The sequence below is a fragment of the Glycine max genome, chromosome 18 (genome assembly GCF_000004515.6).
Source record: "Glycine max cultivar Williams 82 chromosome 18, Glycine_max_v4.0, whole genome shotgun sequence".
Taxonomy (NCBI): Eukaryota; Viridiplantae; Streptophyta; class Magnoliopsida; order Fabales; family Fabaceae; genus Glycine; species Glycine max.
Window position 1 is genome coordinate 17804774 of NC_038254.2, and position 10832 is coordinate 17815605.

The window sequence follows — 10832 nt, forward strand, 5'->3', positions numbered from 1 at the left end:
TAGGATGTAAGGGGGGAGATTGATCTCCCAATTCAAATCAGACCCCACGTATTCCAAATTACCTTCCAAGTGATGGACATAAATTCGGCCTACAACTGCTTATTAGGCTGGCCTTGGATTCATTCAGTTGGGTGGTCCCTTCAACACTTCACCAGAAGTTGAAATTTGTGGTTGAGGGGCATTTGATTATAGTCTTGGGAGAAGAATGCATTCTTGTGAGTTGTCCTTCTTCTATGCCTTATATGAAGGCCACGGAGGAGTCCTTGGAAACATCCTTTTAGACATTGGAAGTGGTGAGCAATGCTTATGTCGAGTCTCCCCCGGTACAACCACGTTCATCTAGGGCTGCATTAATGGTAGCTCGGGTGATGTTGGGGCATGGATATGAGCTCATAATGGGTTTGGGCCGGAACGACAATGGCATAGTGAATTTGGTAGAGTTCATAGGGAACCTCGGAAGGTTCAGACTGGGATATGAGCCTACATGTGCCGACGTGAGGAGGATTTCCCTAGAAAAGAGAGGAAGAAGCATGGGCCAGCCGCAAGGGCTGCAAGTGAAAGTGGTTCCCTTGTGTCACATCGACGAAAGCTTTGTCAGCGCGAGTTGGATGTGCGAAGGAAGGGTCACCATGATACATGAAGAAACCCCTCAAGAGAAACCAAATTGGGTACGATCGTGTCCTCTGGATTTCGAATTGGGGAACTGGCGAATCGTCAAACAACCCGAGATTTCCATGGAAAACTCAATGTAATTCGTTAGTTCTAACCCTATTGTTGGGCCTAGGCTTTAGGGTTTTCTCCCTGTTTGGGCATGTCTTTTGTTACCACAAAATTATAAATATACAATCCTTCTTCATTTGTTCTTTCACTTTCGTCTATTTTCATTCTTCTGCATATTTATTTTTGCTGCAATTAAATGGTACAGATCCAACAATGAATCTTGCGAAGGTAATGATATCGAGGACCCAGACGTTGATTTTGAGCAACTGGTAAATCAAGTTGAGGAAGGGGAAGATGAGGATTGGGGGCTTCCCCCAGAGCTAAAAAGAATGGCCAAACAAGAAGACAGGGAAGTGAAGCCACACCAAGAAGAAACGAAGATTGTAAACTTAGGCGTTGGCGAAGAAAGAAAGGAGGTCAAGGTTGGCACGGGCATGTCCACAAATATCCGGGATGAATTGGTGGCTCTACTACGATACTACCAAGACATCTTCGCTTGGTCATACAAAGATATGCCTGGCTTGAGTCCCAACATCGTACAACATAGATTACCTCTAAATCCCGAGTGTTCCCTGGTAAAGCAAAAGCTGAAGAGGATGAAGCCTGAGATATCCTTGAAGATAAAAGAAAAGGTGAAATATCAATTTAACGTTGGCTTCTTGGTTATTGCTCGATACCCGGAATGGGTCACCAACATCGTGCCAGTCTCAAAGAAGGATGGGAAGGTGCGAATGTGCATGGACTATCGGGATCTAAACCAAGCCAGTCCAAAGGATAACTTTCCTTTACTGCACATCAATATGCTCGTAGATAACACGGCCAATTTTGCCCTATTTTCTTTCATGGACGGGTTCTCGAGCTATAACCAAATAAAGATGGCACTGGAAGACATGGAGAAGAAGACCTTCGTTACCCTGTGGGGAGCTTTCTACTACAAAGTGATGTCCTTTGGGCTTAAGTATGCTAAGGCAACTTACCAGCGGGCTATGGTAGCATTATTCCACAACATGATGTACAAAGAAATTGAGGTCTATGTGGATGATATGATTGTCAAGTCTAAGACCGAGGAGGAAAACCTTATCAACTAATGAAAGTTGTTCAAGAGGCTGCGTAAGTACCGATTAAGGTTGAATCCCGCAAAGTGCACTTTCGAGGTCAAGTCGGGAAAGTTGCTCGGTGTTATCATGAGCCAAAAAAGGATAGAGGTAGACCCAGACAAGGTGAAGGCCATCCTCGAAATGCCCGAGCTACGAACCGGGAAGCAGGTCCGAGGTTTCCTAGGACGTTTGAACTACATAGCGAGGTTTATATCACAACTGACCGCCACTTGTGAGCCTCTCTTCAAGCTATTGCATAAGAACCAGTCTGTCCAATGGGATGACGACTGCCAAGTAAAGTTCGGAAGGATTAAGCGGTGCCTCATGAATCCTCTTATGCTTGTGCCACCAATGCCCGAAATACCCTTTATCCTATATATGACGATGTTGGATGAGTCGATGGGGTGTATGTTGGGACAGCATGACGAGTCCGGAAAGAGGGAGCGGGTCGTCTATTAATTAAGCAAGAAGTTCACGGTGTGTGAAATGAACTACTCTTTGCTCGAAAGGATATGTTGTGCCTTAGTATGGGCAACCCACCGTCTAAGGCAGTACATGTTGAACTACACCACTTGGTTGGTGTCCAAAATGGACCCAGTCAAGTACATCTTTGAAAAACCCGCTCTCACTGGACGGATCGTTTGGTGGCAGGTTCTGCTGTCAGAATTTGACATTGTTCATGTCACTCAAAAGGCGATAAAGGGGAGTGCCTTGGTATATTACCTGGCGCAACAACCCATCAATGACTATCAGCCTATGCATCCAGAATTCCCGGATAAGGACATCATGACCTTGTTCGAGGAGGAAGTAGAGGATGAATATAGGACAAATGGATTGTGTGGTTTGACGGCGCGTCTAACACACTAGGCCATGGAGTTGGGGCGACTTTGGTTACCCCCGACGATCAATGTATACCCTTCACGACTAGGTTGGGTTTTGACTACACGAACAACATGGTTGAGTATGAGGCGTGTGCCCTTGGGATCCAAGTGGCAGTTGACTTCAAGGTCAAGTTGCTCAAGGTATATGGGGACTCAGCCTTGGTAATCCATCAATTGAGAGGAGAATATGAGACCAAGGATCATAAGTTGATACCCTACCAAGCCTACGTCCAGAAATTGATAGAGTTCTTCGATGACATATCTTTTCATCACATTCCTAGATAGGAGAATCAGATGGTCGATGCCCTTGCCACTCTAGCATCCATGTTCCAACTCACCCGGCACAAGGATTTGTCATACATTGAATTTAGATGTCGCGGCAAGCCTGCACACTGCTGCTTGATAGAAGAAGAGCAAGATGGTAAACCTTGGTACTTTGATATCAAACGATACATTGAAGACAAAGAGTACCCACGAGAGGCCTCTGACAACGACAAGAGAATAATGCGAAGGTTGGCAGTCGGCTTTTTCCTAAGTGGATGCCAGAGAGGCTGAGCAAATGCTAGTAAAAATGCATGAGGGATCCTTTGGAACACATGCCAACGGGCATGCCATGGCCCGAAAGATTCTGAGGGTAGGGTATTATTGGCTCACTGTGGAAAATGATTGTTGCATCCATGTGAGGAAGAGCCACAAGTGCTAGGCCTTCGCCGATAATGCCAATGCTCCACCCATACCTTTGAACGTCTTGGCAGTGCCTTGGCCATTCTCTATGTGGGGTATAGATGTGATTGGAGATATTGAGCCCAAAGCTTTGAATGGACATTGCTTCATTTAGGTTGTCATTGACTACTTCACCAAATGGGTCGAAGTGGCTTCATACGCCAATGTGACTAGTAGTGTGGTGGTTAGGTTCATCAAGAAAGAGATAATTTGCCGGTATGGGTTGCCTAGGAAGATTATCACCGATAATGCCACAATCTGAACAATAAAATGATGAAGGAAATGTGTGAGGATTTCAAGATCCAACACCACAATTCTACTCCTTACAGGCCCAAGATGAATGGGGCAGTTGAGGCTGTTAATAAGAATGTCAAGAAAATAGTCCAGAAGATGACCGTGTCATACAAGGATTGGCACGAGATGCTCCCCTTTGCACTGCATGGTTATTGAACTTTGGTGCACACATTGACTAGGGCAACCCCTTTCTCTTTGGTGTACGGGATGGAGGTTGTGCTTCCGTTTGAAGCAGAGGTTCCTTCTTTGAGAATTCTAGCCGAATCAGGGTTGGAGGAATCGGAATGGGCCCAAACTCGCTTTGATCAGTTGAATCTTATAGAAGGTAAGAGGTTAGCCGCCATGAGCCATGGACGACTGTATCAAAGCCGAGTGAAGAAAACTTTTGAAAAGAAGGTGCGCCTACGCAAGTTCAACGAGGGAGATCTTGTCTTGAAGAAAGTATCACAAGCTCAAAAAGACCACAGGGGGAAGTGGGCTCCGAATTATGAAGGACCTTTTGTTGTGAAGAAGGCCCTTTCAGGAAGGGCATTGTTGCTTGCCAGCATGGATGATGAAGAATTGCCTTTGCCCGTGAATTCCGATATCGTCAAATGATATTATGCATAACGCCTAGGGTGGCTAGAAGGTTCAATACATGATTGTTCTCCAAGGACTCATTGGGATCTCCAAAATCTTAAAATCCTTTGTAAACCATGGTCACAATAATTAATAAATGTGGATTAATGATTTGCATCTTAACCTCCTATGTTGTGTCTTTTACTTTTTAAGAACATACACTCTTGATCTTGCCCACTGAATTCGAAGCCATTTGGCCTGATCAACGGGGTGCCGTAAGCGTTTAAGTAAAATTGAACACGATAACACCTGTTTAATTGTTGCACTTAAGCATCCAAATCATAAGCATGCATGCATTCACATCTTATCATCCTGCGAATTGAATGATGAATAAAGAGTCATTTTGAGTGATGGTCAATACCACACCAAATTGAGACAAGGGTAAGTGAAAGGTAATGCAGGCGTTTTGTGGTATTATTTCGCATTTGTTGCATGATGCCATTTCCTTTGTTCACAGCTTAGGGGCAGGTACGAGTAGGTGCTAGGCCCAGGATCAACTAATCATCATCCCACGTCCGGCTAAAGACGTTAAAGAAGCACTCTTAGGAGGCAGCCTAGTATCTCTAATTCTGCTCTTTAAAATTTCAGTTTTTATTTAATTTTTTTTCTTGAATTATATTTGAATTCACCTAAGTTTATTTGCAACCATGGGATTTTAGAAAATATATGCCTAACAAGGAATAATCCAAATTTTTGGCAAAGGGGTTTTGCAAAAAAAATAATAATTATTTAGCTCACCTAGGCGAGCGTGTCTGACGTAGAAGTTTAAAAGAGGGGGGGTGAAGCCATTCTTCACCCCATTTCTTCCCCAAAATTCAAAAAAACACCAAGGCTATGAGAATACTCGAACCCAGTAGCCCCAAGCCTACATTTGTGCATTTTTGCTTTCATTCTTGCATTTTCGTTCATCTCCTACAAGTACCATCTCTCTTTGAATTTTGGCTTTCCATTGTGGTATTTTGGTGCTCTAATTGTCTATTTTTTGCAAATTTTGTGAGACAATTTATGTGTGAATCCATGCTTTGATTTTTTGATTGGGGGGCTGTGAGGGATGGCCCTAGGCCTACCTTGGATTCTAGTATGAATTGGCATGTCATATTATTCCCATTCCTCATTTTTTTCATGCTTGAACATGCGCCCACCAACCGTTTGGTGAAATGCCTAAATAGCTTAGGTTGTTAGATTAAAATGCCAAGAGCATGAGTTAGGCATAGAAATCTAAGTTTTGTCTTGGATGCAAAAATGTATGAATTACATGAATACGGGAGCATGATTGTTTGGATTTAGACTAATATTTGAACTTGTTACACCATGATGGGCACCTTGCATCTAGGTAGCTAAAATGCTTTTCAATATATATATATATATATATATATATATATATATATATATATATATATATATATATATATATATATATATATATAATAACGTATGCACCGATGTATGATTGTTTTCTAATTGCATGGTGACACTTGCTTTTGATGAAAAAAAATATGCACCATTCAAATTTGTTTAGCTTTTGTTGTGTTAGAGATAAATGAAATGATTGTTGGTGTTTCATGCAAACTAACTTTGTGAATGTGTCCTCGCAGGAAATGGCTCCAAAGAAGCTTCCAGCTAAGAAGGCAAGGAAAGATGCCACTGGAGAAGGTTCTAGTACGGCCCCACAAGTAGACGTGGAGTTTGACGGACATCGATTCTGAAGTGAGGAACACTAGCACCATTTTAAGGCAAATAAGGGTTGGTCGTTCCTTAAGGAGAGTCAGGTCCAATTGAGGGAAGGAGAGTATGCTGAATTCCAGGAGGAAATTGCTAAGAGGCAATGGACTCAACTTGCGGCACCCATGGCTAAGTATGATCCAGAAATAGTCATGGAGTTCTATGCCAATGCATGGTCCACGAAGGAGGGATTCAGGGGCAAGCACTCCTGGGTGTGGGGCCAATGGATCCCCTTTGATGAGGATGTCATTAATCAGTTCTTGGGGCATCCGTTGATCCTGGAAGAGGGGCAATGATGCGAGTTTAGTCAGAGGAGGAGCCAGGCCTCGGGATTTGATGAGGAGGCCATAGGCCAGCTGCTATGCGTTCCAGGATAGGACTTCGCACAGAGAGTGCCAGGGAGACGGGTGAGGATCATGTGCACCAGCATGACCACCTTGACACAGATCTGGATGACATTGCTGCTCAGCAACATCCTCCCCAGCGATCATAATTCTGACCTTCCCCTGCCGAAGTGCCAGTTGGTCTATGCCATCTTGACTCAGGTGAGTGTTCATATGGCCCAATTGATCTCAGATATCATCTATCAATTTGCAAGGATCACGCCTCCCAGACACCCAGTGGACCCAGAGAAGTCCAACAGAGCACTGGGGTTTCTAGCCTTGATCATGGGCCTCTGCCAGTTTTATGGGGTGTCGGTGAATCCCACAAAGCTTATCCGGCCTCCCATTAATAGGGCCTTTATAGAAAAATATTGCATGCCAAGGCAGGCACAACAGTAAGGTTAGGCCCAGCAACAGCAAGAGGAGGACTAGCAACAGCCAGTCGCAGATGCACCGCCGCCACCTTTACAGCAACCACCATCTCTGGAGTCTATCTTTGTTCACCTACGAAGGATGAAGCTCCAAATGCACACATATATGCAGCATATGACTGACCAGCAGGCAGCTAATCATAGGGGTCAGGTGTAGCTGAATGAGAGCTTCTACCAGTACACCCTACACCAATAGAGCCAAGAACCTAGCCCCTTCCTGTGGCCTACCCCCGAGTAGTTCGAGGCCATAGTTGCATGGCCTGGAGATAGGCCCAATTTTCAGACAGGGGCAGGACCCACGGGGATGATGACATGGCTGATGTGATAGACTTCTTTCTTTGAGTGGACAAAATCGCTTGGTCGGGATCGCCTAAAACTGTGAACTCATACTTATTTTGTTTTTATCGCTTTCAGTGTTGGTTTGTTATCTCATTGTGATAAAACTGGACTCTATGTTATCACTTTAAGTTTTTGTTTGTTATCTTATTATGATGAAACTTTATCGCTTCTAGCATGTTGTCATACTATTGCACTGTGATGGTTTGTCTGAAGCAAGAAAACTAAGCAAAAAAAAAAAAAAAACAGGGTCTTGTGTATGGTTTCTTTTTGTTCACATGCCTTTTGTTCCTTTGATAAGTGTAATCTTGGGTAACAACTTTGCCTAGGTTACAAAAATTTTCTATAAAAGAACTAAAAAAACTAACTAAAAAGAAAAAGAAAACTAAAAAATCGACTTGCTTGTGGAAATAGAAATGATCGCCAATTTTCTTTAGAAAATTCACGGGTCGAAACACAATAAGTTTTTGAAAAAAAAAGAAATGTGCACCTAGAGAGTGAACTCAATGAAAGATTTTCCCGAATGCCAAATGGACTTGGATGTTTGTATGAATTGATAAAAAAGAGCATACTTTAATTACAAAACCAAATCTTTGTGTCCGCTCTTGTTCCGCACTGAACCAAATAGAAAATGAAATAGAAAGGGCAAAGCTCGGACAACCAAAGCCAAATTTCCTACCAAAATCCAACCTTACAAAGTCCTACTGATCCATTATGATTGCACATATTATCTTTGATTTGATGGGAAATGACTTGCAAAGTCCATCTATCACATATCTATGGTTTGGAGTTAAGATGAAACACTTGCCTGTGTGAGACTTTATACACCTTGAGCGGTTTTCCTCTATTCGGTCGAACCCAATGTTTCTTCTAATGCTCTTTTAGAAATGAAATTCTAATATCTTAAATCTCATTCGTGGTTATGAGAAATTCTATCTGCATGCTTTCCTTCCCCAGTAGTCACGTTTTTCTTCAAAAAATATATGTTGCTTTGATCAATTTGGGGGGTTTGTTTCTTTGCTAAGCATGTTCACATTTCAGTGAAAGACTTTCAAGACTATCAAAGTCTTCTTTATTTTTCAAAGACCATCAGAGTCTTTTGTCTTGCAGAGACAATCAAGGTCATCTGCTCATTTACTTTTCCAAGACTATCATAGTTTGTTGTCTTGCAAAGACAATCAAGGTCATCTGCTCCTTTACTTTTTCAAGACTATCATAGTTTGTTGTCTTGCAGAGACAATCAAGGCCATCTGGTCCTTTATTTTTCAAGGACTATCATAGTCTTTTGTCTTGCAGAGACAATCAAGGTCATTTGCTTCTTTACATTTTTAAAGACTATCAGAGTCTTTTTTTCAAGACTATCACAGTCTTCTTTACTTTTCCAACACTATTAGAGTCTGTTGTCTTGCAGAGACTATCAATGTCTTCTGCTCTTTACATTTTCAAAGACTATCAGAGTCTTTTGTTTCAAAGACTATCAGAGTCTTTTGTTTCAAAGACTATCAGAGTCTTTTGTCTTCAAGACTATCACAGTTTTCTTTACATGTCAAAGACTTCAATGTCTTTTGTCAAGACTATCACAGTCTTCTTTACTTTTCCAAGACTATCAAAGTCTGTTGTCTTGCAGGGACTATCAATTTCTTCTACTCTTTGCATTTTCAAAGACTATCAGAGTCTTTTGTCGAGACTTTAATGTCTCCTTTACTTTTCAAGACTTCAAGGTCTTTTGTTTGATGTACTTGATACCTCTTACATTCTTTCTTCTAACAGGTTTCACTACTTGGGTTTCTGCTAGTGGTCGGTCGGATGGCAAGATCGCTAGGATGAAATTAGTGTCCTTATCTTTACTTACCTTTTCATTTTCAATAAAAAGATAAGTAAAGAGGGGCAACTGTCAGACCCTAATTTCACCTGGGGGCGATCATTTGCTAATATCTTGGTTCTTGTTGGCCGAATTGAGCTGCTTGACACCATTTGTCGCGCAATCCGTGAGGTTTTTCGATGTTTCGGTAAAAAATGCGGAAAATACCCAAAAGGTAGGGCAAAAGGGTCATTTTGAGGCTTTTTTAGATCCCTAGCTCGCCCAGGCTAGCCTCTGGCTCACCCAGGCCAACCTCTAGCTCGCCTGGGCCCCTAGAAAACTCAGAGGTGAAGTAACCAGCTCGCTTGGGCGAGCAAGGTTACTTTAGGTTGAAGCAATAGCTCGCCTGGGCGAGTTGCTTATCAACCTTCTCGCCTCATTTCCTATAAATAGGCATGAGGGAGCTGAAGGAATGGGTTCAGACTTTCAACATTGAAAGGATTTAGTGAAATTAAGGAGAAGAAAGAGAAAGAAGAAGAAAAAACGAGGCCAAGGCGCTTCCGAATCGCATCCATGATCGATTCCTACATCGTTCTTCGTCCGTTCTTCGTTCATCAACTAGTTAGTTTTTATTTTAAAGTTTTGAATTCACTCTATGCACCCTTAGGGGTCTTTTTTGTTGCTTTGTACATCTTCATCTTCATTCTTCTACCATAAATGATCCCATTTCTTTGTGTAAAGCGAATTTCGACCGATTGTTTGTGCCATAATCTCACTTTATCACTGTAAAATAAAGCTTTAACTGATCGTTTGTGTCGTAACCTCACTTTATCACTGTAAAATAAAGTTTCAACCGATTATCTGTGTCGTAATCTCATTTTATCACTGTAAAATAAAGTTTCAACCAGTCATTTACTTCACAAGTCGTCTTTTAATTAGTTTGAAAGTAAATAAGTGAAACCAAAGTTAAAATCAACACACAACCAAGCTTTTATCCACAAAAATCGCTTAAATCTGTTCAAGGTCCAACGCCTTAATAGTCTCTTTTACTTTTATTGGTTAAAATGAACCTTTCAAAAGTTTAAAATCAACTCTACGCCTAACTTTCTTACTTTTAAAGAACTACGTAGGTTTGAGTTCCTCGTCGCACTTGAGGATACGTAAGAGCAAGGGTAAGGCTCTTGTCGACCCCAAAAGATAAAAAACATAAAAAAAGGAAAAATAAATAAATATTGAAGTCATGATTTTGCACACTTGATTAAAGGTTGTCGTCCCTTGTGACAGACATGTGTGGTGCTAATACCTTCCCCGCACGTAAACAACTCCCGAACCCTTATTCTTGAAATTCATAGACTCTTTTTTGGTTTTTCTAACATTTTCCTCAAATAAATGTTGGTGGCAACTCTCGTGCATTTTCCTTTCGTGGAAGACGCACCAATGAGTTTCGCCTCATCCTCCCGCCGAAGTGTATGTTGCGACACCCCCTTTTGGAATGTTCCTATCAGCAACTATCTTGCCTTTACATGTCCTTTTGTTGTGACCAACTTTCCCACATTTTTTACAAACAACTTATTTTGACTGTCTTGGAAGCTTAAAGTTGTTCCTAGGCTCATCATTTCTCTTGTTGCTTGCTTTCTTTTATCTTCCAGATGCTCTCCTCATCATTGGTGGAAGCATGACTTGTGTTTATAAAGGAGGCCATAAAGTTTGGTCCATTACATGGAAAGACAATAAATGAATATGTTGCCAAGACAGTAGATTTCATGTCAAATGCAATGGAAACATATTCAATTCAAAACCATTACCAACAACAACAATATAACAAT

The 10832-nt window shown here is 41.7% G+C and overlaps 1 protein-coding gene across 1 annotated transcript; it reads left to right on the forward strand.

The window, feature by feature from the left end:
* The first annotated feature begins 2405 nt into the window (after nucleotides 1-2405).
* On the forward strand, nucleotides 2406-3683 carry LOC113000172 (uncharacterized). Its single transcript, XM_026126847.1, has 4 exons — nucleotides 2406-2653; nucleotides 2746-2839; nucleotides 2984-3217; nucleotides 3537-3683. Exons 1-4 carry the CDS (start codon nucleotides 2406-2408, stop codon nucleotides 3681-3683), a joined length of 723 nt encoding a protein of 240 aa, XP_025982632.1.
* Nucleotides 3684-10832: the final 7149 nt, after the last annotated feature.